This window comes from Urocitellus parryii, chromosome 7 (genome assembly GCF_045843805.1).
Source record: "Urocitellus parryii isolate mUroPar1 chromosome 7, mUroPar1.hap1, whole genome shotgun sequence".
NCBI classification, from domain to species: domain Eukaryota; kingdom Metazoa; phylum Chordata; class Mammalia; order Rodentia; family Sciuridae; genus Urocitellus; species Urocitellus parryii.
In genome coordinates this window covers 165,498,374-165,525,413 of record NC_135537.1, presented here as the reverse complement: position 1 = coordinate 165,525,413, position 27,040 = coordinate 165,498,374, and the positions used below count along the sequence as shown (strand labels likewise).

At 53.5% G+C, this 27,040-nt stretch overlaps 1 protein-coding gene across 4 annotated transcripts in view; it reads left to right on the top strand.

Annotated features, from left to right (window-relative positions):
- The first annotated feature begins 2,673 nt into the window (after window positions 1–2,673).
- The window catches only part of Hdac5 (histone deacetylase 5), a 35,875-nt gene continuing 11,508 nt past the window's right edge, over window positions 2,674–27,040 (top strand). Inside the window, exons 1-6 of one of the 4 annotated variants that reach the window (XM_026412381.2) lie at window positions 2,674–2,818; window positions 8,179–8,389; window positions 15,035–15,106; window positions 26,257–26,516; window positions 26,598–26,742; window positions 26,842–26,956. In XM_026412381.2, the coding sequence (XP_026268166.1) occupies window positions 8,368–8,389; window positions 15,035–15,106; window positions 26,257–26,516; window positions 26,598–26,742; window positions 26,842–26,956 (614 nt within the window). In that variant the 5' untranslated portion in view covers window positions 2,674–2,818; window positions 8,179–8,367. Of the gene's footprint in view, window positions 2,819–8,178; window positions 8,390–14,599; window positions 15,107–26,256; window positions 26,517–26,597; window positions 26,743–26,841; window positions 26,957–27,040 lie in introns of those variants that run through there. The other 3 variants (XM_026412380.2, XM_026412382.2, XM_026412378.2) reach the window with 3 other exon arrangements.

The window sequence follows — 27,040 nt, the reverse complement described above, 5'->3', positions numbered from 1 at the left end:
ATAATCCCAATAACTCTGAAGGCTGAGACAGGAGGACTACAGTTCTAGGCCAACCTCAGCAATTTAGCAAGACCCTAGAGAAAAATAAAAATAATAAAAGGGCTAGATGATGTAGCTCGGTTATGAAGTGCCCCTGGGTTTTTAGTACCAGGAAAAAAAAAGAAAGAAAGAAAAGCTTTACACACTTCTTTGATTAGATCTGTGTGTGTACACACACGTGTAAATGTGCACACACACACATTTTAATTTTGTTTTTGAGTACTGGAAATTGAACCCAGGGGCACTTCACCACTGAACTACACCATCACCAGTCTTTTTTTTTTTTTGGTACCAGGGATTGAACTCAGGGGTATTCAACCATTGAGCTACATCCCCAGTCCTATTTTGTATTTTATTTAGTGACAGGGTCTCACTGAATTGCTAAGCTCCTTGCAGTTGCGGAAACTGGCAGGATCGTTTTGTCTCAGCCTTCCTTCCAAGCCACTGAGATTACAGGTGTGTACCACTGTGCCTGGCTTCCCCAGTCCTTTTAATTTTTTATTTTGAGACAGGTTCTCTTTAAGTTGCTTAGGGTCTCTCCAAGTTGCTGAAGTTGGCTTCAAAATTGTGATCCTCCTGCCTCAACCTTCTGAGTTCCTGGGATTACAGGTATGTATCACCTTGCCTTGTTACATTCGTATTCTTAGAAGGTCATGGCTTGGGCTGGGGATAGAGCACTTACCTAGCATGCGTGAAGCACTGGTTTGATCCTCAGCACTACATAAAAATAAATAAATAAAGCTATTGTGTCCATTTACAACTAAGGAATATTAAGAAAAAAAAAAGGACATGGCTTTCGGAGAAGTCTGGGATGGATGCAGGGAGTTGATTGGTTGGTGTCACCTATATTATCTCAGGAGAGGGGTGATTTGATTTAGAACATGGGGTAGGGTGGAGATATATTTTAGGTTCCAGACAGTGTAGTCAGGGAGGATACTAAGTCTCCCAAGTCCCAGGCACCAGGACCCCTGAACCTATGCAGCTGTTGAGATACTAGACTGGGCTGGGCTGGGCTGGGTGAGTGGGCTGAGTTAGAGGAGCAGGTCCCCAGCATCTCCACTCTGTGCCCGGGTGTGTGCACACAAGCAGGTTACCTGCTGCAGCCATCGCTGCCCACCGCTTGAGCCGAAGGGGGTGAGCACACCACACAGGTAATATGATTGTTACAAACTACACATCTACAGGAAGAGATAAAGAAGAATGTAAAGATAACATTTTGTTGTGTATTGCCCTAGTCTTTTAATATACATACATATTCAAACATATCAATCTAGTTTGTTGTTGCTCTTAAAATATTGGAACCAGCCAGGTGCAGTTGGGAATGCCTGTAATCCCAACAGCTCCAGAGGTTAACCTCTTAAGGCAGAAGGATCACAATTTTGAGGCCAGCCTCAGCAACTTGGAGAGCCCTAAGAAGCTTAGAGAGACCCTGTCTCTAAATAAAATATAAAATAGGGATGGGAATGTGGCTCAGTGGTCAAGTGCCCCTGAGTTAAATCCCTGGTACCCTCCCCCCCACCCGCCGCCGCAAATATATATATTGGAACGTTTCTAATATATAAATATATTGGAAATGATTCAATAATACCTGTTGGATTTTTGATTTTCAAGAAAATCAGGAGCATTTTGATTTTGCCTGGTCAACCCCTCCCACCCCCAATATATGGGGGGTTGAACACCCATATATTGAGTGTTGAACTCTGAACTCCAAGAGCCTCACATATGCTGACCACATGCTCTGTTATTGAGCTATACTTCCATCTCTAGGTCTAAATAATTTTTAATGTTTGTATGCTATCCCACTGAATGCATGTTCCTACTCTATTTGTAAATCCCCTACTGATGGATTTTGTTTTCAATATTTCATGCCATTGTAAGCATTATCTTTCTTTTTAGGCTCGTTTTGGACCACAACAATATTTATTCCCTTAGAATAAGTGTTTTGTGAGTGGAATTGCTGGGTCACTGACAAACTGTCCAGGTTTAATCACACATATTTATAATATGTTCCAAGGGGCACTGCAGTGAGGATGGCACCAAAGTCAGGGACCAGCAATTTTGCAGGCTCCTGGTCTGCCCATTTGAAGGCCGTGGACTCTTAGCCATACCCTGACATTCCCCAGGCTTTTCTTTCCCTAACACGGATGCACAGTTTGTGGTTAGAGTTGACGGATTCGAGACCTGTCCAAGCCACGCAGGCTCCAGTAGGGGCTTGGGCTCCGAGCCCCTAGGAATCCACCCCAGTTCCCCTCCCCCACCACGGGAGGGCGTGTTAGGGAGCTGCTTAGGCAGGCAAAGATTGCACCATCCACAGTTTGAAAAGGAAGTCGGAAGAAAAACCGCAGGGAACAAAGTCGTACGTTCCACAAACTGAGCCCCAGCAGCGGGTCCTGGTCCCTGAAGGGCTCCCTCCACCACGCTCGCTGGACTCGGATCCCTGGCCTTTCACCGGCTCGCTCACCGGAGCTTTGGCTGGGTACGGCCCTTTAAGAAGCTGTCACGGTGGCGCTGCTGGCCCCGCCCCGCGGGGAGGGCCGAGAGAGAGGGGAGGGGTTGGTGGTGGCTGAAGCTGGGGCGGGGGGGGTCTGAGTCTATTTTTAGCTCCGGGTCGGGTCACGTGACGGGAGTGACGTCTCCGAATGTTGTTGTTGGTGGCGGCGGCGAGCGGAGCCGGAGGAGCCGCCGCAAAGATGGAGGAGCCGTCGAGGAGGCGCTGCTGCTGCTGCCGCCGCCGCTGCTGCCGCCGCCGCCCGCGAAGCCGGAGCTCGAGCCGCAGGGGGTGAGCGCACCACACCCGCCCGGAACCCTTGTCCTCCGGCCCCGGGATGCCCGGCGGAGCCCCCTCCTCCTGCCTTCGCTGCCCGCGGGCTCCTCGCGCGCGCGTCGCTCTCCGCGCCCCCCTTCCTTCCCCCCGGCGCCGGGGTGCCAGCAGGCGCCCCCCGGGAGCATCGCCAGCCTAGGAGCTTGGCCTTGGGCTTGCTGAGCGCGCCCCTCCCCAACCCTCCCATGCAGGGGTGCCTTCTCTGCAGGTAAGGGAGGGGCCGCCTTCCCGTGCCCGGCACCCCCAAATGGCCTGGGGACTGGTCCGGGATGTCTGACTTGTCCCCTTCCCGGCGGCGTATGTTGTGATGCAGAATGATTTGAGCCCTGCACCCAAATTCCTTGCAGACCCTTCTTCTCTGAACACTCCTTTCTTGGTACTCTGAGGTCAGAGGAGCTGCCCACCCACAGCGCTTCTCCCCGTCTCCTAGAACGCCTCCTTGATTTTATGTCCTTGACTTCGCGTGCATGAGGAGGGGGACTGGGGGGGGGCACCTTACTTCTCTCTTCCATTATTCTCACCCTCTCCCCGTGAGGCGTTACTGCGTTTGTTCCCACCCTCTTCTGTCTGACACCCTGGAGCTAGGGAGAGAGCTAGTAGATGAATTGGAGCTCCCCCCTTCTTGTCTCGGGTGGATGCCCCCCATTTTTCATACTGAGTCTGTATCTCATGGAGGCAGGGGCACTGTCAGAGCCTTGTTAACTTGGGGGAGTCTGCTTTTTTACCCTCCCCTTCCCTGGGGCCCCAGGGAAGATGAGAACCGGCTGGGTGATAAGTGATTAATCTGGGGGTCTGGGCGATAGTGAAGAGGGAAGGTGGGGATGCTTCATTTGGAGGAGAAGGGGACCGCTTGATATCTCTGCCTTTGGCCTTCTAAGATGAGTCTTGTCCCTAGAGAGGAAGGGTAGCAGCTGCAGTTGCTTTGGGGGGGGTGATGTGAAAGGGATCCACTACTCCGACAGTGACCACTGTGTTCTTGGGACCTGGAGTTAGCTTTGGAGCTTGGAGGTGATGGTAGTGGTGATAGTAATTGGGTTCAGGGTCCAACTGGGAGGGGAAGGTGGAGCCAGAGCATAGAAACAAAAGGAGGCAGGGGATGGGAGATTCAGGAGTCTTGGCCAGAAGGACCCCTGGCTAGTTTGCCTTGCAGGATAGCATCCTGGGATGGGTCCTACCCTGAGTGTCCTTTTAGGTTCCAGACAGTGCAGTCAGGGAAGATACTGAGTCTCCCAAGTCCCAGGCACCAGGATCCCTGAGCCTATGCTAGCTGTTGAGATACTGGGCTGGGCTGGGCTGGGCTGGGCTAGGGATGTGAGTAAGCCATGTTGGGGGCTGCTTCCTTCTTCATTCCAATCTTCCCTCCTTTTCCCTCCCTATACGCAAAGCTTGGGCAGATCTTGTTTTGCCTCCTTCCCCTTTTCTTGAACCCTCTCTGCCCTCTTTCCACTTGGAGTTGCATCTGGGTTAAATGTTGATGAGGTAGGTTGGGGATCTCTGAGTTAGAGGAACAGGCCCCCCAGCATCTCCACTCTGTGCTGGGGTATGTGCACACGAGGGGCCAGAGATGCAAGTCCCAGCTGCAGGTTACCTGGGGGCAAGGATGGAAGAGATGTTCACTCAGGCTGTCTTCCCCTCTTCTCCAATATATACCTCTACTTTGGCTGGATCATGTCATCTGGAGGGGACAACCATGTCACATGCCCCACCCACCCCAAGTAGCTATAGAGACAAAGGTTTGCCTTCTCTTTCCTAGGGGTGGCATCTTAGCTGTGTGGGGCCTGGGAAAGTAGGGGGTCATTTGTGTTTCTTCATGGTGGTGGCAGGGAGGGGATCAGCCATAGAAGCTGGGGGTAGTGCAGCCGGCGCTGAAGTACCAGCTGCTCTTTAATAATTAATTCTTCCTACTCACATCCCTTTGAGGAGGGCTGTCTGGAACACCGCATCAGGCTCAGCCAGCCTGCTAGAGGACTCACTCCTGTTGGCTGGGTGGGGGGGGGGAGGGAGAGACAGCGAGGGGGGGCGGTTCTTGGCATTTTTGGAGCAATGTCGCTTGCTCATGAATGAAAACCTGATGCAGCCCGTGAGGGGGCCTATTGTGGCCGACTTTGGCTAATTAAACTTTCTCTGCCTTTCTTCTCCCCCACCCCACCTCACCCCAGTCCCAGCCCCAGCCCTTTCTTGAATGGGAACCCTGTCTAGTAGTGCTGGAGAGGGGGTATCATTCTGTTTGAGGTTTTAGGGCAAACAGACCCCTTCTTCTGCCCTCTGCCTCCGCCTCCTCCCTTCCTCCCCTCCCCCCCCTTTTTTTTTCTAGAAATAGCAGCCTCCTCCATCTGGCTTGTGCAGATGCCTGGAGCTGCGTCTGAGCAGACAAACAGAAATGGGCCGATTGCAAAAATGAATTTGTCAGCCTGGTGCCTTTTTTCCTCCCCTGTTGCCTTCCCCCTTTCCCTAGTTGGGGGCCTGGACATCCAAGTCAGCACCCTTCATGGCTCTGATCCTCCTGGACTTCTCTTGGCTCAGCTTGGGGGATCCACAAGGCACTGAACACTGTCTTAGGCTGGAGAAAGTAGCCTGCTGTGCCCAGTCAGGAGAGGTGAAGAGGAGAAGCCCTGTGTGCCTTCCGATGGAATGTCTGGACTTGTAGCTTTTTGATGCAGTTGTTGGGGCAAGTAAAGCCCATCCTGGACTCACAAGCTTGGTTCAGACTGCTTGGCAATGCCACCTATGACCTGGGAGCTCATGACTTGGACCTGCTTCTGTCAGGACCAGACCTGGTGTGTTGGGAGTGGGTGGCATGGTGGTGCTGGAATCCAGGTTCCGGAGAAGCCCTCCAAGGCACACCTGATGCCCTAGGAATTCAGAGGGAGTTGTTTGAGGGACAAGATCCCTGCAGGGCAACATCATGAACTTGTGGCCTTTGGGACATTGCATTGCTTCACATCTCCCTCACTTGTCCACCCTCCTCCTCCCACCTTCTGCCAGAGTTTTTATTGCTCACAAGTGAGGTGGGGATGGATGTCTTTCCTAGGGTTTTTGTCCTACCTCCTTCAGCTTATCCGTGAGCTTGCAGGGTGAGAGGCAGCTGATTTCCTGCAGACTTCCCTGCCCTGCTGTCCTGGCTGGAGGTGGAAGGTGGGTTTGGGTCCTGGAGTGGGGTAGAAGTCTATCTGGAAAAAAGAGTTGGCCACTGCGGTAAGGGGAGCAGAGCCAGGGGATCTGCCTATTTAGATCATTGTGGAAGCCAGGCTGCTCATTGGTTTGGCATCCAAGGGATGGATCCTCTGGAAGCCACACAGCTGACTATCCATTGAGACCCTCATGTAACAATAGTGAGTTCTCTGTAGAGGCAGAAACAAACAGCTCAGGTTTTGAACGTCAGGCTGCCCTCTTTCCCCTTTGTGCCTTGCCCCAGACAAGAATCTATGCCTGTCCTGATCAGGCCCTGAATGGGGTTTTGTTCCCAGGGAGCCCTGGCCAGTGAGTAAAAAACTCACTAGACTTGAATGGAGGTCAGCAGATACTCTTTGCAGATGGACAGGGGCCCAGGTTGCTTCTGAGCTCCATGGGGTGGGGAGAAACAGTGTAACTGGGTCCTGATCCCACTGTGTGTTCAGGGAACTGCTCCCTTTCTCTTCTCCCTGGTAGGTGAGGATCAGCGCCTTTGTAGGTGAGGATGATGGGACCTTGGGGCTGAGCTTAATTTTTGTTCCATTGGGGTCGCTTCTCTGGAGTGCTCTGATAAGGAGGTACCCCTCACTAAGGAGATGGGCTGAGCCATTCAGGCTGCTGGCAATCGTGGGAATTTCTGAACTTGTGTTCCCCAGCCCACGGGAAAGGGTGTGAGCGGGACTGGGCGCCAGCCTTGGTGTGGGCACTGGCTGAGCTGCCAACCCACGCGGGCCCTGCCAGGGCATCAACAGCCCCACCTTCTGCATTCCTGAGCTTGGTCCCAGCCCTGTGCAGCCTCCTTTGTCCTTAGCCCACACAGGTGCCTGTTAGGAGCCATCTAGCCCCTTCAATCTTGACCCTGAATCTGAAAGCACCTTTCTGCAGCTACAGAGTCCAGCCTCTGTGGGCGAGAGCAGGGGCAGCAGGCCCAGGACCTTCAGGTCTTCTCTGTGTGCCCATGTATATGTGTGTGTGTGTTCCTGTGTTCCTGTCACGGATGGCTTCTGGACTCCAAATGGACCCCACCCCTGGGAATCCTTGATGAGAATGCCAGGCTTACTGAGAACTAATCCTTCCAGGAGGTGGGGCTGTCCAGGAGGCAGAGCTGATTGCCGGTTGGAGGCTTGGAGAGCACAGTTAGGGCTTAAACTTCACTAGCTCTCAGCCTCCTCTCATTGCTTCCTGCTACTCACTTTCATTGGGTATTGGAGGACCTGCCTTCATTTGGAAGCAAATGAATGAGATCATGTCTGGGTGGATCATGGACTGTTTAGGGATGGGCCTAGGTGGGTGCATACCTAGCGTGTGAGGCTTGGGGACAAACTGTGGGGCTGGTGGCGGGGAGAGCTGGAGGGGCGGGGACAGCTTGGGAAACCCATGGTCCTGTAGTACATATTCCATTACTATACTGTCCTTAGCTATCTTTGGGCTCTTTGTGCAAACTGGCAAAAGGAATCTCTTGTGTTCTGGTGGACTTAGTGCGTGTCAGGCCATGGTTTGGCAGGCAGGGCATTGGGATATAACTTATGAAACATATATAAAGCTCTGAGTTTGGGTCCTGAACCCCTTAAGCTGGGGGTGCTGGGTCTGGGAATGGATGTCTCTGGCTTTCCCAATTCCTGGAAGCACACTGTCTTGTCCAGACCCATTGTTGAGTGGGGGAAGACTAAAACAGAAGCACATCTATATTTCCAGAGTTGAGTGGTACATGGTTCAGATAATAGGGAGGCAATGACTCTCCCCCTGGGAGTCCCCAGCTTAGGCTCTCCCTTAACTTCTGCCAAGAACCCCAGGTCAGCTCTGCATTTCCCTACTTCCGTGGAGGGAAGCCAAGAAGCTCCTGCGTTTCTTTGGTACATACTTAGTCTCACATCAGGCACCCCTGGTAGTCTGTAACGTCTTCCCACCTGGCAGAGGAAACTGACATGCCTGCAAAGGATTTTGTTTAGCTGTGACCACCGTAGCCATTTCCTGTCCCTTGGGCATCAGGAACCTTATCAATTAGGAAGAGAGGATACCAGTATCTGGTCAAGTTCTGCTCTGTCCCTCTGTGCCCCCAGGAAGGTGTAAGCTGATCACTCCAAGGTCTCCTTTGATTCCCAGATTCCTGAGTTGGGGGCCTCTAACCCTGCTCCATCTCTCCCCAGGGATGCCGTTCTGAGTGCCTGACTGCCTCACCCCGAAGGATGGCCTTGGATGGGCATTAGAGGCACGGTGGCCCCGGGCTCCTGTCCCGTCCATCTGTCTGTTATCGTCTGTCTCTCTTGACATCACCGCAGCTCCATCCCCTCCCGTCCCAGCCCCCAACGCCAGCTTCCTGCGGGCCCAGAGCCGGCATGAACTCTCCTAACAAGTCGGGTAAGAGCTGGGAGGTTGGAGAAGAGCCCCCTGGGGCCACTTTGGATGCAGTGGGCTGTGTGGGTTTCCCGCCCAGACCAGCCGACTGCTGGTGTCTCAGCTGTCCGGGAAGTAGGGGGTCAGGAGTAGAGGAGCATTGAAAGGAAAGGACAGAGGTAGTCGTGGGAATTGATGGCCCTGGGAGGGCATCTGTCCACCTCTGCCCTGAGCCTGCCTTCAGTATGGGGGCCTTTGGTCCCTGTTCTGCCTTGCCTTATTGGCCAGGGTAGGTAGGCCTATAGGGGGTACATACCCCAGAATTTCTCTGGGTGGCCTGAGGTGGTGTTGGAAGCATTTCCCCAGGATAGCTGAATGCCCTGCTTCCTTTTTGTGGTGGCAGCTTCTTTCCTTCTGTAGTTCATATTTTTTTCTTGGTGGAGGTTTGCTGGGCCTGGGCCTTAACCTCTGTGTTTGGGTGTGTGGCTTGGGGTGGGAGTGGGGGACATGTTTATAGACGAGTCTCAACTCTGCAGAGTCCAGGTAGATTAGATCTCATCCTCTTGGACCCTGGACATGGTAGATTCCTAATTCGGGGTCTTTTACTCTGACATTTCACATTCTCTTCTGCTCCTAGGACCCTGCCCAGTGCTGCCAGAAATAGTGTATGGGTGGGACTCCAGGCAGCTTTATGTTGGGGTGGGTCTGGATGTGTGCCCATGAGGATGTGTCCAAGTGGCCTGACTTGGACCCTCAGGAGTTTCCCAGGAGGGTCATGGGTCAGTGTGGTCAGAGTAATGACTGCCTTCTCTCTTTGACTGTCTCCTGCACAGTCGGCAAGCTCAGAGCCCATGTTGCTCAACTTTAACCCTCCATGGCCCGTCCTGTCCCCACATCTTTTTCTGTAGGGTGGATGGGTACTTTTCCTTCTTTAAGAGACAGGGAAATTGGAGCCTGGGATGCAAGCCCATCTGCAGGGTGGTCCAGAAGCAGCAGCAGGGAGGGAGAAGTCTGGGTCACCCCCACTTTGATCCCCATCATCCCTCCTGTAGGTTTGTGGTTACCCCTCACATCCTCCTGCCTCTGCCCTTTCCTTCATTCAACCTGTAGGGGCTGTGCCAGGTGGGCTCTTGAGCTCCCTGGCTTCCTGCCTCCTCCTCTAGGCTGGGTTGACAAGGGGACAGCAGAGGTCTGGTGGGTATTCGTCATTTCCTCTCCTGCCTCAGCTGGACATTGCATCAGCAGGTCATTTGTGTCTGGCAGTAGTGCCAGCTGCTCCATTCCTCTGAGCTATGACCCTAACCCTTTTGGGAGCCATCTCGATTTCCCGTTTCACATGGAGGTCAAGGTCTCACCCTTGGCCTACGGCACAGAGGCTGCTCAGAGGTATCTAGTAATGGCTTTTGAAGGATGTTTCCTAGCTATAGGACTTTACTCTCTGGCAATACAAGGTTGAATAATCTATCCAGCACAGATGAAGTTATAGGGTCGCCTCTCCAGATACCGGTGGTCCAGGTTCCCTTTGCAGTCACTTCTGCCAGAGCTGGTAGGAGCGTGGGGTAGCTGGAGGTATCTTACCAGCTTGGGCCCTGGCCGGGATGGGCCTTCTGAGTGAGGCCTGTGGCATTGGTCTTGCCTCCTGGATGGCTTTCCAGCTCCCCCCAGTAGGGGGAGATGCTGTCTTCTGTGTGTCTGGGAGAGAAGGAGGGAGCCCCAGATTGGGAACCTCATTTCAAGACTGTTGAGAGGCTTCACAACTGGGGTCATTGCTTGGGGGTGTTCTCCTGAGGTCCTTTCCAATGGTTCTGGGATCAGCTCCGAGGGTAACAGCCAGCCTCCATGCAGCCCTTCTTTGAGGGGTTCACCATCTTCCATTCCCACAATTCTGGCTAGCATCTGGGCCGGGCTGTGGGTGCCCAGCACCTGGCAAAAGCCTGAAAATCATGTACCTTGGGTACAGTGAAACCACAAATTGTAGCCAGAGCACACAGGTGTTCTTCCCTAGGGACACCTTGGAGAGAGCCCCAAGAAGGAAAGGTTAGGGCCATGGGGCAGGGGACAGAACTGGGAATAATGAGAATGACTAGTCCCCAAAGATGGGGTGCCCCAGCCCCTGAGCACCTATCACTTTCCAATCTCTCCTCTTTCCCTAGAGCACCAAGTAGCAGGGCTGGGTAAGGGCAGGGAGTTTTCTGCTGTTCCTCCAGTTCTTCTCAGTGTCTCTCCGCATAGGAACTTTTTGGTTTGGCAAATCCTCACTGAGTATCACCAGTAAGTTTAGCCTGTGGGGGAACAAGAGATGATATGAGATGATCTATCCCTGCCCTCACAGCGAGCAAGTTAGTAAGAGAGTTCCTAGTGAGGGGTGGCAGATGGACACTGAGTTTCTGGGGCCCACCACCCCCAGGAGTGGGAACTTATCCACTTACCTCTGGACTGGGCTGCATGCCAGCTTGTGACCTTATCTACCTACCTCTGGCAGTCCTGGGAGTCTGGGCAAAGGCCATTGGTGGGACTGCCTGCTTTCCTGGGGAGGCCATTCCCTGGCCTCTGTCTTCCTTCTGGCAGGGCAGTAGGGAACAAGGAGTGAGGCTTCCTTTTATTTTGCTAGAACTGACTCTGTCCGCATGTTTTCCTCAGTGGGGTTGAAAGACTGACGGAATCTGTCACAGCCAAGGCTCAGCCCAGCCAGGTTGGAAGAGTTGCTCTGGACCTAGGACCTGGACTCTTCTGTGCCATTTCTCAGAGGAGAGGGCAAGAGTGCGGCCTGCTATGCAAGCCAGCTTGGATGGCGGCTGGGCCTGGAGGAGATGGCCAGGTTCCTTATCCCCAGCGTGGGAGGGAAGACAGGCTTCAAGACAACACCTGTCTGCCCAGCAACTCCCAGAACCCTCCACACTTTCTCTCCTTCCCTTTCCCAGGACGGGGAGGCAGCTACCCACTCCTTTCTGGTTGACCAGAGAAACTGGGGCATGGGTGTGAGGTGGAGCCAGGAACCATGGCGTCCTGTCTCCCAGCCCCAGGCTCTGCCTCTGAGCCCCTGGAAGGGAGGTACCCAGCCCTGAGGAAGAGAAAGTGGGTCAGTGCTGGTATAGGGTAGGGGTCTGGGAAGGGGACTCCTGGCCTCTGTTCCCCCTGCCCTGGCACAGACTGTGCTCACTACAGATTGGGATCTGTTCACCCTTCCTCTGCCCTGCTCTATCATTCCAGAGGGATTGAAGGCTTAGGATAGGATGACCAGAGGAGGCCGTGTTAACTGTGAGGGGAAGTGGAAGATGCCAAAGAAGATGTCCACATTTTTCCTGGAGTTGGTTTCACATGAGAGGGCTCAGCTAGCATATAACGTGGACCTGGCACATGGCAGCTCCCAGGTCATGCTGACAGGTTTCCACATGACTGGCTCAAAGGATAGGGAAGAACTAGAAGACAGGCAGGCTCGATGTCTCCAGGGTCCCAGGGCCGCTGGCACCTCACAGTTTCAGGGTAGGTCTCCTGAGCCAACCTTTGGCCTTTTTTTTTTTTTTTTTTTTTTGAGACAGGGTCTCATTAACTTGCTTAGGGCCTCACTGAGTTGTGGAGGCTGGCCTTGAACTTGCAATCCTCCTGCCTTAGCCTCTTGAGCTGCTGAGATTATAGTGCCACCATGCCAACAACCTGGGCTTGTTGACTGTGCACAAAGTAAGACTTCTCTTTCTTTCAGTCAGGTCTCCCTGCCAACCTTTTGGGCCCATAAAATGGTAGCCTGTAAGAGCTAGGGGAGCCAGCATTGGACTTTTCCCTCTCTGCAGCTTCAGACTATTAGGAGACCAGACTGCAACCTCAGAGGGAGGGGATGGAGTCACCGCTGTCTGGGGAGAATGGTGCTGGCTCTGGATGGGGCTCTTGGACCCCATCCTCAGTGTGTGCTCCATAAGGTTTGTGGGACAGTATGTGGGAGCACTGGATGGACAGGGATAGAGAAGAGAAATGAACCACAGGTGGGTGGTATAGCAAGAAGAATTGAAGTTAGACATTAAGAAGACCTTATTGCACTACCTGAATCTCAGAAGAAAAAAGACACTTGTCTTCCTTCCCCAGACCTCCCTTCTTATCCCCTGGAGGATTCTGGGAATTGCATTGAAGATTGTCTGGCTGAGTCTGACACTTCGTTTCCTACTTCTTGGAAGCTATATGTTCCTGGGAGCTGGCGGCCACTGAGTGCCCATGTCCTGGTTGTTCCTATCTTCCCTATTCAGGAGTCCTCTTTTCTTAGGCGTCTGACTCCCCAGGGTTCTGGGAGCCCTGCTTTTGAATTGTTATAGCTGGTGACTTCCTCTTCTCCAGAGCAGGGCTCTCCTGCCACACTCTCCTGTGCCTGAGGCAGGCAGAGAAAGCCAGGACAGGGCTAGCCAGCCCTTCCGGTTGCTCCTAGCGTGGGTGGGTGGAGTCCTGGGCTGGGAGGGGCTATTGCCCTTGGCTTTCTGGGCTCCCTTATGTCTGCTATCCATCACCCCACTCATGGGGACCTTGCCCATCCTTCTATTCCTCTTAAAAGGGTCTGGTTGGCCAGGATGAGGATGGGCAAGGGGGTGGTGAAGTTCCTACCCTGAGATGTCCCCCAGTGCCTGCTCCAGGTCGGGCCTTACTCCATTACCTTTTCCAGCTGGGCAGCTGTGACTCCAGACCCCTGTTGGGTTCCTGGTCCGCCACTGGGCACTCCTCAGAACATGTCATGAACATCTCACCTGTCTAGGGCCAGGGAAAGTCTCCTCTGCCACCTCCCCTATCGGTGTGTTCTCTCACCTGAGGGAGGAGGCCCTCTGCCATCCTTGACTGACAGAAGCTGGCTGGAAAGCTGGTCTCCAGGAGTCACAGCCACCATGTCCTCGGTTGGCCAGCCTCTCTCAGGCTCCCTACAGGAGGGTGAGGTCATCCAGTCCAGAGAGAGGACAGGTGTCCCTGGCTCTGTGCCTGGAGTTGGGGGGGTGGCGGTGAGGCAAGGAGGGACCAGGAGGGGCCTCCAAAATAGCAACTGTGACATCAGGAAGGGGGAGGGGGATAAAAACCCAGGAATAACCAGGCTATTAAAAGGCTTCAGTGAGGTCAGGGGGCCAAGTGGGATCTCTGTACCAGTGGTAGGCACAACCTAGGGAGAAAGCAGGCCAGAGGTGGGGAAGGCAGGTGCACTGGCCCCATGACCCAGCGAGGCTCAAGGAGCGAGACCTCTATCAGGCCCAGATGCTGGCAGCTAATGACTCTTCCTGGAGGGGCTCCAACCTCAACTCTGTTCCTGCTTGGGTGCTGGGGGTGATGGTACTTATTGATGAAAACCCTGGGGCAACTTTGTGCCCTCGCTCACGCTAAGGGCAGTGGGATATGGTGGTTAGAGCTGGGACTTGAGCCGTAGACATCTCGGCCCTACCATGTGAGCATCTGTATGACCAAGGGCAAGTGACTTTATTCACTCTGTGCCTCAGTTTCCCCATCTACACCCCTCTCCTGAGGTCATCATGCAGTCAATGAGGTGATGTGTGTTATGCTCTTAGCAATCCACTTGGCACAGCCCCAGGGAAGAGCTGCCTATGCCGAGAATGGGCAGGTGCTACCCGGTTCCCTGCCTGGGCTGGGCAAGGCTTGCAGGCAGGAACAGCATCCCTGCCTCCTGTAAAGAAGCTGAGCAGCCTTCGGAGGTGTGGGCTCTAGGATGGGTGGGAGGGAACTGCCCCTTAATTGCTGTTTAGGGACCTCCCTGCTGGTAAGGGGGTGGAGAAGGTACCTCCCAGCTCTGCAGGAGGGCAGAAGTGAAACAGACCCCAGGGGGTTGTTAGGACTCCAGGGAAGGTGCAAGTTTAGGCCAGGTGGCCATGTCTGTCACCCTTTTCCCAACCCATTACCTGCTCTAGATAGCAAAGGAGAAGGCGGAGGATTGAACCTGGCTTCTTGGTCTTTCCCTTGCTTGCCAAAAGCAGCAAGCGGCCAGCGTAGCTCCCAGATGCAGGGGTACCCCAGGCTGCCCCCTTCCCCAGCCCAGCCTCTGGCCACCGTGCTCTGTGGCCTTGGCCCTGAGTGCAGGCCCTCTCCTGTCCCCCTCCCCCTTGCCTGGCGCTTCCTCCTGGGGTGGAACGCGCCTCCCCCCCTGGGGCCTCCGCCAGGCCTGGGCTCCTGGCAGCCGGCCGGCGGCTCCCTGAGCATGCTCCACCTATTTATAGACAGGGCCCTCCCCCAACTGCTATTTCAGTCTCCTGCCAGCTGCCGGCGGCTCATTCGGGAAGGAGGAGCAGGGAGCCGGGCCCAGAGCTGTCACCCGGGGCTGGGAGGGAACACAGAGAGCCCGCCTGCCTGCCGAGCTACCCTTCCTGTACCCCGAGCACTCAGCCATACCCCACTCCTGGGAAGTGAGGACGGATCAGTGGTCCAGGCTCCCGTAAAGAGAGCAGGCTTGCAGCTCCCAGGCCTCCAGGCTCCCGCAGCCAACTGGAGCGCCCAGGCCGGATGAGGTGCCTCCCTGCCTTAGGGGGCCCAGTGGCAGTGGCCTGAGGGAGTCCCTGAACAGCCAGTCCATTGACCGCCTTCCCCTGGTTGGCTCCCGCCTCAGGCGGCCCCTCCTGGGCATGCTGCTGGTGCCCAAGGCGCAGGGGCTGGTGGAGATGCTGCAGACCATCTATGAGACAGAGTCCTGTTTCTCAGCAGATGGCATGTCAGGCCGGGAACCATCCTTGGAAATCCTGCCGCGGACTCCTCTGCACAGCATACCTGTCGCAGGTAAGTGCCTCTGTGTCCCCACCTGTCCTCTGGTGTTGGGCATCCTTGGGTCTGGGCTGAGTATCTTCCTCCAAGTCCTGCCTGGATCCTCCTACTTTGGTTTTTCTTGAGGGCTCTGCTGAGCATCCGTGAGATTGGGGAAGCTGTGCTCCCATGAATGACCTCCCTGCCAATGCCCCTACCCTCCTTGCCCAGAGCTGTACTTCGAGTGTGCCTCCTACCTGCACTCTGCTGCATCCCTCCTGTGCCTTTTGCCTCTGGCAGGGTTCATCTCAGCTGCTGGGGGCTGGGGCTTGCTAGAAGATCCTGGCCTAGTTGGCACCATGGTCAGAGGGGAAGAAGTGGGTCAGTGACCTGTCTCTAGGCTGCCTGATCCCCATGTTTGGGCACATCTGTGGTGTCCACAAGCATGAAAGTACTCCAACTCCTTTGGTTTGGTTTTTGGGTTGGAAATTTAGGTATAGAGACTTTGGCAAATCCCCAAACAAAAGTCTCCTTAGAATTGGACACTGGCATAGATTAGGAAGAGACTGACAACTAGGATGTTGGAGTGGATGCTTGCTGCCTTAGCTTTTAGCTCCCCCATATCTCTCCTGTCCCAGGTCTTGGTTTACTCCCACCTCCTGAGAGTGGAGAGGTGGGTCAGGTGGGCTTGAGGACCCTGGACTCTATCATCTTCTCAGTAGGAACTTTTTTGGCTGGGGGTGGGGCTCCCCAGAGCTGTGCCACTCCTTCCCTCACTCCCAGGAACCTGTTGGCAGCATCAGGCTCTTCTGGCACAGCCTTCCCACCAGGCCGGCACCACAAGATGCTTCCTCCCGGGAGGGGCCTGCTGGATCCATGCCTGCTTGGCCCCTCCTGGCAGTGGCTTTGCACTCATGAGAGAGAGAGAGAGAGAGAGAGAGAGAGAGAGAGAGAGAGAGAATATGTGTGTGTGTACGGTGGGGAGTCCTTGTTCTGGATATGTGGTGTGGATCCCAAGATTTGGATTAGAAGGTGAGAGCACCTGTGATTTGGCACTGAACTGCCCAGGTATAGGTTGTAATGGAACTGGCATATGTCAGAGGATGAATGTTTTGGGAAGTTTTGAAAAATCCTTGGAATATGATTTGCCATCTGCCTGGACAGGGATGTCCATGCCCTAGTGAAGGGGAATAGCCTTGGAGACCAGTCCTACAGAGTGTCCACACAGACCTCTTGATGGAGGCATGATCCTGGGGCTAACCCTGTAGGGACTTCTGGGATGGGGCATAATACTGTGTGCCAATCCTGCAGGGTACCCACCCACTAAGGCCCCTGGGATGAGATGAAAACATAGAGGACTGGTCCATGCCCTAGTCTAATTGAGCCTCTAAAGCTTCAGCTAAAGACCCTCCCTGACTTCTCCCAGCCCTGGGTCTCAACACCTTGAGTCCTAGCATCTCCTGCAAAACAAAGGAATGGTGGGGCAACTCTGCCCGGTTGCTCTCTGTCCACCCTCCTGCGCTGGCCCTACCTTCCCTTCCCACCAGTGGCAGCTAGCAGTTGGCCTAGAGTTTCCTCAGCTTGTTCACTCACCTCCTGCAAAGTAGATGTCTGAAACCTTGCAAGCTGGGACCCCACTCACTGGCCCATTCTCTAGCCCTACCTGCCCTGGACAGACCCCAGCTGGCCCCTTTCTCCAGATCCCTTCTCCCCCACACTGCCTGGCCTTCTGAGCTGCAGTGCAGTCCATGCTGGCAGGAGAGAGGTGTGAGTCACCCCAGCGGCTCGGGGAGAGGGCTAAGAATGTAAGAATGTTCCCCCTGAGCAACTCTGATGCTGTGTCTGTGACGCGGCCGGGGACAGATATAGGCCTGGAGCTTGGCTATGTTTTTTTTTTTTTTTTGGACTCTGGAATGTAAATAGATGTTTCAAATAGAAACACTTTAACCTTTGGGTTACAAAAAAAAGTCCACCCCAGATAAACAGCCATGAGGGCCTAGGGAGTCTGGTGTTTCCCTCCTGTCCACATTCCCCTCCCCCTTCTCTTGATCAGTCTCCAGACAGGATGCAAAAGCCTGTGGCTAAAAAGGCAGGTGTCCAGGGATGCCTTCTTGGGTGGTGTGTGTCGCCCAGGCCTCTCCAGCCTAAGGGATTGCAGAAAGGAGCCTTCCTGCCATCTGCAGGGAACCTTATTTTCTGGACAACCTTTGCTCTCTGGACTGTCTTGTTAGCTGCCAGTGCCCAGCACCTAGCACACAGTACCTGGCACCTGGATGAATGAATGCTATGTGAGGGGCAGGTCTACTGGCAGGGTTTCTGGGCTCTATTCTGGAGTTTGGACCTCTGGGTGAGAGAGAGGTATAGCAGGCCTCAGTGGGCAAGCCAGAGCCTCAGGGACACTCTCTGCTGTTCTTCCTTGAGAAGGGGACTGAGTGTCAGCTTCCACTAGTGGCAGCTGGAGGTCTCCCTTAGTGGATGGGGTCTGTGCTTGGCTACCTTGCCATATCCCAGTGCTCTGTAGGATTCCCAGGCTTGGTCTTGGCTTGGGGAGCTTGAAGTTTGTATTCAACTATGAGATCCCCCAAAACACAGAGCTAGGGAATTCCCTGCCTCTCTTCTGAGAGCTCTGGATTCCCCTCTTTCCAGTACTACATAGAGCTGATACTTGGGCAATGTGCAGGACATTTTGAGAAAGCATGGAGGAAGAGTTTCCTCTCCCCATCCAGGGAGGGCATGAATCCTGCTAGGAAGTGCCAGGAAGGAATGCTCGGATGTTGGGAAGTGCCATAGGGTTCAGGTTTGGCACTGGGACTTTCCCTGGATATTCTTATTCATGCTCTCAGACCATTCCAAGCATGACTATGTGTGTGGGTGTGTAGGTGTAGGGATTCCGGGAAGGTAGGAAGGGCAAGATTTGGGTGGGAAGGGAACTAGTAAAATATACTAGGTGACAAGGGTTTTAGGGACTTTCCTTACCTTATCTCTTTGGAAGGGTATTAATAACCATATTTTACAATTGAGAATGAGCAGAGAGGTTAAGGAACTAACCCAAGGTCACAGTAAATTGGAGCTGGGATTTGAACTCAATTCTCTGTGAAGGATCATTATTAATCCACACAAAAGCTCCTTTTTGCACATTTTAAAAAGGTGGACGGTCCTTTGGGTAGATGCATCCTCACGCTAGTGTATGTGGCTTAACAACTGGAGCAAGAACTAAGTTTCTGCTCCAATTTGCCCCTTCAGTTGGGTGTCCATGTGTAGTACACAACTTGTACAATCTTATGTGATGGGCGTGTGTGCCTCCAGAGTTTGTGCTCAGAGAGAATAGAGACCATTCTATTACATTTTTTACTTTTTGGTACCAGGGATTAAACCCAGAGGTGCTTAACCTCTGAGCCACATCCCTAGCCATTTTTATTTATTTATTTATTTATTTAATTTTTTTTTTTTTAAAGAGAGAGTGAGAGAGAGGGGGGGGACAGAGAGAGAGAGAGAGAGAGAGAGAATTTTAATATTTATTTATTTTTTCTTAGTTCTCGGCAGACACAACATCTTTGTTTGTATGTGGTGCTGAGGATCGAACCCGGGCCACACGCACGCTAGGCGAGCGCGCTACCGCTTGAGCCACATCCCCAGCCCCCATTTTTATTTTTATTTTGAGTCAGGGTCTCACTAAGTTGCTTAGGGCCTTGCTTAGTTGCTGAAGCTGGCTTTGAACTTGCGATCCTCCTGCCTCAGTCTCCCCAGCCACTGGGATTACAGGCATGTGCCTCCATGCCTGGTTTGAGAATAGAGGCCATTCTGGCCTTGGGGAGCTCCACTTGGTCAGTTCTCTCTCTCCCTGCATGAATTTTGGCCTAAAGGGAGAAGAGGGCTCAGGAACAGAGCCTACCTTCTATTACAGACCCACATCCCCTCCCCCCAATCCCTTCTGCCTTGTCCTCTCTTGTTTTTGAGACCCTCAGCTGTCCCTTGCTCACTGCAGAGCTGCCAGACAGGAAATCAGATTAACTGTGTCCACACGCAGCTGTAACAGCTGTCAGATTGGCAGCAGAAATGAGTGCAGGTGGTTGGGGGACACTGTGAGGTAGTGGCTCTCAAACTCAGTCTTACCACAGTTACCAAGGGAATTATTCAGATTATTCCAGATTGGAGGCCGCAGGCAGCCCAACAACTAACATTTTAAGCCCTTATCTCAGGTAATTCTGATGTGAGTAGGTTCAGACCATGCTTGGCGTAAGGGCAGTGAGGACAGGGGCCATGGGCCCAGCAGTCTGCCAGTGGGTGTCACTAGCATTCATGGACAGCCCTCCTGGGCCTTGGAACTCCTGTGAGGAGTGCCTATATTGAGAGAAAGTGGCTTTTGCCTTGGTCAGAGGCGAATCCAGCTCCCAGCAGCCTGGCAGTCTGGAGAAAGAGGATGTTTTGAGATGCCGAGAGCAGGTGTCTAAACCCCAGTGGAGTGGGGGATTGTGGCAAGTGGCCAGGTGGGCAGGGTGCCTTGCTGGACATTTGGGTTGGGTTGTACATGGAGAGTGGAGTCAGATCTCTTGCACGAGGGCCCCTTCCATCTCACCCCAGGTGGGGAGCAAACAGTCCCAGCAACAGCTGCAGACTTTGCACAGTTAGTGTGTCTTTTAATTGCCTCTAGCTTTGTGCCCAAGTATTTCCTGGAAACGGCTTGGAGATGGAAGTCTGTTTCTTCTCCCGATAGCATCCGAAGAGCAACTAACTCCATCTTCACTGGTTAGAGATATCCTGTGCCTTCCACCAAAGCTCTGTATCCCCTGAACTTAATGTCCTTTAGAGTCACAGTCTGTCTCTGGAATGCTGGGACTTTTGTCCACCCTGTCTCCTTCCCTGTTCTCCTGAGCTCTGGTGCTCTGGGAGCCAAGCAGGTATTACCTCTTTTCCTGGATCCTTAATATAGAGCCTGGCTTCTTATTCTCTTTCTCACTAAATTTGGGAACAGCCTTTAGGTTTTCCCCTTCTGTTTTTTAGTGGGGGACAGAGAGAGCCAGAAGATTAAGAGCTGGTTCTTCTACCCCCTTTCCAGGTGACCTTGGACAAGCATCTCCCCTCTGACTTCCCTTTCTTCCTTGGTCAGACAGGGAAGTTGAGTTGTTGAGCTTCCCGGTCTTTCCCAAACTGACATTCTAAGGGTCTCTGAGGTCAGTTTCATGTTGCTTCTGCCTTACAGGAAGAAGGGTTTAAGGTTTCCCAGGTCCTTGCTCCAGGAGGATATAGAATAATCCTGGGAGGGTGTCATCTGCAGTGGAGCACCCTGAGGCTAGAGACCAGAGAAGAATTTTGGATTGTTTGGGTCCAGGGGTCCCAGAGCAGGGACGAAAACGTGTGCTTATTTGTGTCAGGCAATGTTTTGAGGCACAAAGGTCGTCCCAGCTATTGTGGCCTGAGCCACAGAAGACAGTGACCCTTCTTGGGGGTGGCAAGGCAGGTGAGATGGACTGAAAATTCTAGAGCTGGGAGCAAACTACCCTCAGAGATTCATCTCTAATATTGGCACCCTGTTGCTGGCTGCTCTGGCTTGTGTGGGGCCCACACAAAGGGCTTTGATAGGAAAGGACCACAAAGTGACCTTTGAACAGTCTGAAGTGAGAGCTAAGTCCTCACTCTGGCAGAAGTTTGAGCCCGTCATCCTTAAAACTCTGTATTTTAGCTGGGTTTGGTGGTGCACCCCCTATAATCCCAGCTGCTCTGGAGGCTGAGGCAGGAGGATTGTGAGTTCAAAGCCAGCCTCAGCAATTTAGCAAGACCTTAAGCAACTCGGCAAGACCCTGTCTCTAAATAAAATATTAAAAAGGGATGTGAATCTGTGGTTAAGCACCCCTGGGTTCAATCCTAATCCCTTTACCACCCTCCCCCCCGAAAAGAGAAAGAGATAACTCAGCATTTAATTTTGTGCCCTTTGAAAATTTCTCTCTCTCTCTCTCTCTCTCTCTCTCTCTCTCTCTCTCTCTCTTTTTCTTTCTTTCGTGCTGGGGATTGACCCAGGGCCTCACATATCCAGGCTTGCACTCCACCACTGGGCTACATCCCTGGCCCATAGAAACATTCTGAGAAGGGGCTAGAGCTGGGGCTCAGCGGCAGAGAGCTCGGCTAGTGCACGTGAGGCCCTGGGTTCCATCCTTAGCACCATATAAAAATGAACAAATAAAATAAAGGCATACTGTCCATCTACAACTACAAAATTTTTTTTAAATAAAATAAATATTTTTTTAAAAAGAAACATTCTGAGAAGTACTCTATAGTTTTCACCAGATTGCCAAATGGGTCCAGGACACATAAAAAGTCAGGAGCCATTAATAATAGCCCTGACTAGCACCTCCAGAGCTCTTCCCAGGCCCTGTGCCAAGTTCCTCAGGCATTCTCCCAGGCCTGGCAGCTCTGAGAGATAGGTGCTCTGCTCCATTTTGCAGATGCCTGCGTGGAGCATGGAGAGGTAGCCAACACCTTACCCTAGTAAGTAGCGCTGCCTCGAACCCTGTCGATTTCTTACTCCAGAGTCCTCGCTCTTAACCATTACGTGATGTGCATTCGCTTGTGTTGCTTGATGAGTTGTGCAATTTGCTAGGTGAGAGTCATGCCCAGCCTGCACATGTGGAAATACTGTCTGAATTGTGGTAGAACCTGTTGAGCCTAAATTGGCCTCACTAGTCACGTAAGAGCACAGAAATAGATCATGGGAAAACATCTTTGGTGGGGAGGGGTCATCTGCCAAGAAGTGTGAAATGCTATTCTCTGTCTCTTACCAAAATCTCTCAAAGGCAGGACAAGGACAAGAGTCTTTCCACACTCTCCAAAGGACAGAACAAGGTAATTAGATATTCAAGGAAGCTGCCCACTGTTCATCCTGGAGAGGGAGGTCCTGAGGGCCCATGGATGCTGGTGGAAGATGCCACCCTCTTGGGGGGCTGCCAAGTCTGGGCTCTCTAGAGAGATGCCCTATGTTGGAGCTGGGTACAGTTGTGTTCAGAGGGCTCCTTCCTGTGCTAGGCGTCAAACCACCCGGGTTTGGATCCCTATTTTTCTGCTGTTTAGCCCATGGGTCTTTCCACAGCAGCCTGAGAAGCTTGTTTTCCTTGCTTGTGTCAGGAAGGGCTTGAAAACAGATCAGTGATCTCAAAGTTCCCTTTTACCCTGTCCCCTCTAGGGAAGGCAGCTCCTCAGATCCAGGGATTGCCTGCACAGGCCTTGTTTCTGTCCTTAAATGTCACAAGCAGCTTAATGCTCCCTTATCCTGGGTCCCCTCCTCCCTTAGTCTTTTATGGCTGGTGGGTCCTAGAGGAGGGTTTTTGGAGCTGGTGCCCAGCAGGTTCCACACCCTGGGCCACTCCAGGGCTTCTCTAGGGGAAACTAAAGGTCCTCCTTCCCTCTGGCCAGAGTTCATGGCACAAGGGTTCTGAATTGCTGATGTTGTCTCCCAGAGAGAGCACGGAGTGGGGGCCTGGCTTGTGGCTCAGATCAGGCACAGGCTTGGCTTTGCTCTCAGGCAGCTAGATCTGTTTCTTATTTTGAACCTTGGTTCCCAAAGCACTGCCAAGACCTGCTTCTCATGGCCCAGAGCCTCTTGTCTTCTTGGAGGCAGTAGCCCTCTTTTTAGACTAAGGCTATGTTGGCAGTAGTCTCAGGGTTACCCCATCAGCACCTGCACTGTCTCCCCCAGAGGAGGAGCCCGGCTACTTTTTATGCTGCCTGAAGAATCTGCTATGGGAACCCACTGGGGCTGATGGGTTTCAGGGAAAGGAGAGAGGCAGTAGGTTGAGAAAGAAGTATCACTAAGGTGTCACTGCTGCCTTGTTGTGCCTATAAAGTGGGCAGGGTAGCCCCTCCTGAGCCAGAGCTTGGTTTCTGCAGGGCCACTCTGATGGCTTGAAACACCTGGCCACTGGAGCTTTTCCAGGGAGGCAGCGTGAGTAAGCCTTGCATGAGGCAAGAGGACAGGACGGTGTTGTTACTTGTTCCTTATTCTCAGGAGAAGGAAGGGTCTGAATGCCCTGGGAAGAGTCTGGAGCAGGGTGCCCCTAGAGCCCTGCTACTTCCCTCCACAGGAGGTTGTGATGGTGGCTGTCTGGCCCCTCAGTTCTCTGCACCTCTCTGGCAGAGTGAAAGCCTAGAAGGTGAGGGAAGGACCCATGTGACACTGACCCTTTTCCTAGTCCTTCAAGGGCTCTTTGCTAGCAGAGCTCCCAACCTATCCTCTTGGGGAGCAGTACCCCTCTACCTAATCTTTTTCTTTTATGAGGTTCTCAGCCTTTCTTGGTCCGCCAGGAGGCAGCCAAGAGCCTAGTCCTATCATGACACACCTACTTCCCCTTCCAGGTGCTTGGTTTGATGGCAGCTGCCACCACCTACTCTGCTCATGCCCAGCTGGCAGAGGCACATATCCTAAAGGGGGTCCAGGGACATCCAGGTTCTAGGTCCTGTGCCTGGAAGATTACATCCTTGGGTTTCCAAGACTCTCATTTCTTGATTCCAGCTAAACAGCCATGGCCCCTTCCATTTTTGGATGGTGCCAGGTTGCTTATCTGGCAGCCCCCTGGGGAGCTGCCTGCTGCCGCAAATTAACATTCTCCAATTGTCTGTGCTTGCTCCTCGAATAGGAGCAAGGCTGTGTGGCAGAGCCCTCTGGCTGCCCGCCACCTGCATACCAATGGGGCTGTGGCTCCTGCTGCAGTGCTGGGCCCACCATCTCAGTGGTGGTGGTGGGAGATTCCCCTTGTCTGAACCCGTGTGCTCTCCTCAGGGCTCCTGCAAGGGAAGCCAGCCCTCCTGGCTGCAGTTCCAGCCTGAAGCAGGGTTATCTGTTGGGAGCCAGGAGTGCTTGGACCCCTGCCCTTCCCTGGTCGGGCGGGCTGGCATCCGGCTCCCGCAGCCCCAGTTCTGCCGGGAGTAGCAGGTTGAAGCCCGTCTACCTCTTGGCTTAGTGATCAGTGTCACGGGCCAATCCAGCCTTGCCTAGGAACACATAACTCTCCAGTCAGCCTGGGGCCTTGCCGAACACCACAGGGGCTGGGGAGAGCTGAGGCTGGCCATTGGCTCCTTGCTTGCCACCCTGCTTTAAACCCCGACTAGGGCTGGTCACTTCTACAAAGGCCCTCTGCAGTTTTCAAGGGCCCTTTCTCCTGGTGCTGGGACAGGACTTGGGTTTGGAGAGAGTGATACTGTGTGTGTGTGTGTGTGTGTGTGTGTGTGTGTGTGTGTAAAAAACTCCACCCTCTTGGCCACATCTGGCCACTCCTGCAGATGTGGCTCTGGCTTGGTGGCCGCAGAGTCGTCAGTGCGGCTGACGGGAAAACCACAGAGGAATGTGCCCAACAGTGCTGTGGGGAGAAGGGGTGGTGGATGGAGAGAGACGTACTGCTCAGGCTTTACCTTCTCCCACCCACCCCTGCCTCTACTGGGTCCCAGAGGCTTATTTAGGCCTGAGAGTGACATGGCCTTGACCTTCTGTGGCCTTGACCCTGCCTCAGTTGCTGGGTTCTCTGGAGAAATCCAGGCCCATGGACCGGGTACCGGGTGTCTCGTTGAGCCTTCTTCCAGTGCCCTTCCCTTTCTTATGTGGAGTGGCGGTGGCAGCCTGGGCCTGCTTGCTGGCAGCCATCAGGATGTTGCCATCCCATCTTCTCTGCCTGGGCTACAGTGGACCATTTTGCCGCAGGAGTGTCTCCCAGCCGTTGTGGTCTCCCTGGGCTGTCATAAAGAAAGTGAAGGCTTGCTTTGGAGAAAAAAAATGGAAAAGAAACAAGATGGGCTGGCCCTGCCCTTCTCGCTTCCTCCTTCCCAGGCTTCAGTATCCTGCCTTCCCTTTCCTGCTGGCGTCAGTAGGCTTTGTGGGGTGTGGGCTGGGCTTGGGGCTCTCTGCTGGAGTGGTGTTTGCCCAGTTGCCCTGGCAACCACAGAGCAGTGGTGGGGAGTAGTGACAGTCATTGACCAAGGACAGTGCCCGGGGATCAAGAGGTCGAGACCCAGCCTTCCCATAAATCCATTGGAAGCTTTTGCGCTCTGTGGGGCCCCTTGGCCCATTACCCACATGGGGGCTGGACCCTAGGTGTCAGCCACCTATTAGACCCCTTTGCCTCTTTCCAGAAGAGACTCCCTGGAGCTGGAGCGTGAGGTCCTGCCACAGCTCCAGCCCTCCCCCTGCCATAACCCTTCTTCCTGTCTGATTCCTTTTCCTTTCCTGTCTCCTCCTCCCACCTCCTCCCTGCCTGCCCATTCTCTCATTCCCCTCCCCCCAAGCACAGCTGCTGTTTGGCTCACTCTATATATAGCGGCATTTTCAGGGTAATTACAATAAAACTGTTGAAAGGAGATAATCCAGCAAAGGAAGCCAGGCTGACTCCCAGCCCCCTCCTGTCCCTGGTTTGGTGCAGCCCTGCACCCCCTTTCCCTGGTCCCACCCCCATTCCTATACCTCCCCTTCCTGCCCCATCTCTCCCAGCTGGCTAAAACCAAGGGAAGTGCAGGGGGGTGTCCAGAAAGTCTCCACAGACCTGGATTTACCTGGGTCCCTGGCTGCTAACCACAGCAGTTCTAGAACCAACCTCTATGCCTCAGTTTCTCTTCTACCATTGACTTCAGTGGGGGCATGATGCTGAGAGATGGAGATAAGACAGTGACGGTAAATAAAAGTATAAGACCTGGATCACATCCTGGTTCTTCAGTCAGCTGTGTGTCCTGTCAAGTCACTTAAACCTCTCTGAACCTCAATTTCCTTATCTATAAAATGAGATATAATAATAGCACCTAAGTCAGGTAACTATGCAATTTAAATGAGTCATTCATGTAAAATGCCCAGTGGTGATAACTGTCAATGACAGTATTATTAAAATCTGCTACCAAGCTTTATGCTCATGCATTTAAATTTTTTTTTTCTCCCTGCTATAGTGCATCAAACCCAGGGCCTCACACAAGCTAGGCAAGCACTCTACCACTAAGCCACACTCCCAGTCCTGATGCGTGTTTTCTAATTGAGGTTCATGACTTTACCTTCATTTAATGAAGATGGAAGGCTGAATGCATGGGCAGAGGGATTTGACTTTTCTATTCTTTTGGGTCTGGTAGTCCTGCCTGGTAGTCTCCTGGGCCCCAGTCCTGTCTGCCAGGGCCTAGTGAGATCTGGGAATGGGCCCACTGACCACTCCTATCTCTTGTGCCCACAGTGGAGGTAAAGCCGGTGCTGCCAGGAGCCATGCCCAGCTCCATCGGGGGTGGGGGTGGAGGCAGCCCCAGCCCTGTGGAGCTGAGGGGGGCTCTGGCTGGCCCTGTGGACCCGGCCCTGCGGGAGCAGCAACTGCAGCAGGAGCTCCTGGCGCTCAAGCAGCAGCAGCAGCTGCAGAAGCAGCTTCTGTTTGCAGAGTTCCAGAAACAGCATGACCACCTGACGCGGCAGCATGAGGTCCAGCTGCAGAAGCACCTCAAGGTGAGTAAGGGGGGCATGGGCCACACAGAGCCGCTCCCTTGCTTGATGGCTCACAGCACTCCCACCTCTGTGCCCCTGTAGCAGCAGCAGGAGATGCTGGCAGCCAAGAGGCAACAGGAGCTGGAGCAGCAGCGGCAACGGGAGCAGCAGCGGCAAGAAGAGCTGGAGAAGCAGAGGCTGGAGCAGCAGCTGCTCATCCTGCGCAACAAGGAGAAGAGCAAAGAGAGTAAGGCCCTGCCGGGCAGGTGGGCAGGCATTCCACTGCCTGGGAGTCCCGCCCTGCCTCTCACACAAGCACCCAAGTCACCTGTGCCCTACCCTGCAGGCGCCATCGCCAGCACCGAAGTGAAACTGAGGCTCCAGGAATTCCTCTTGTCAAAGTCGAAGGAGCCCACGCCAGGCGGCCTCAACCATTCCCTCCCACAGCACCCCAAATGCTGGTAACAACTCTGGGAGGCAGGTGTGGGAACAGGGGTCCTTTTTAAGGTCTGCCTGACTCCGTGATAACAAGCAGCATCTGCCTT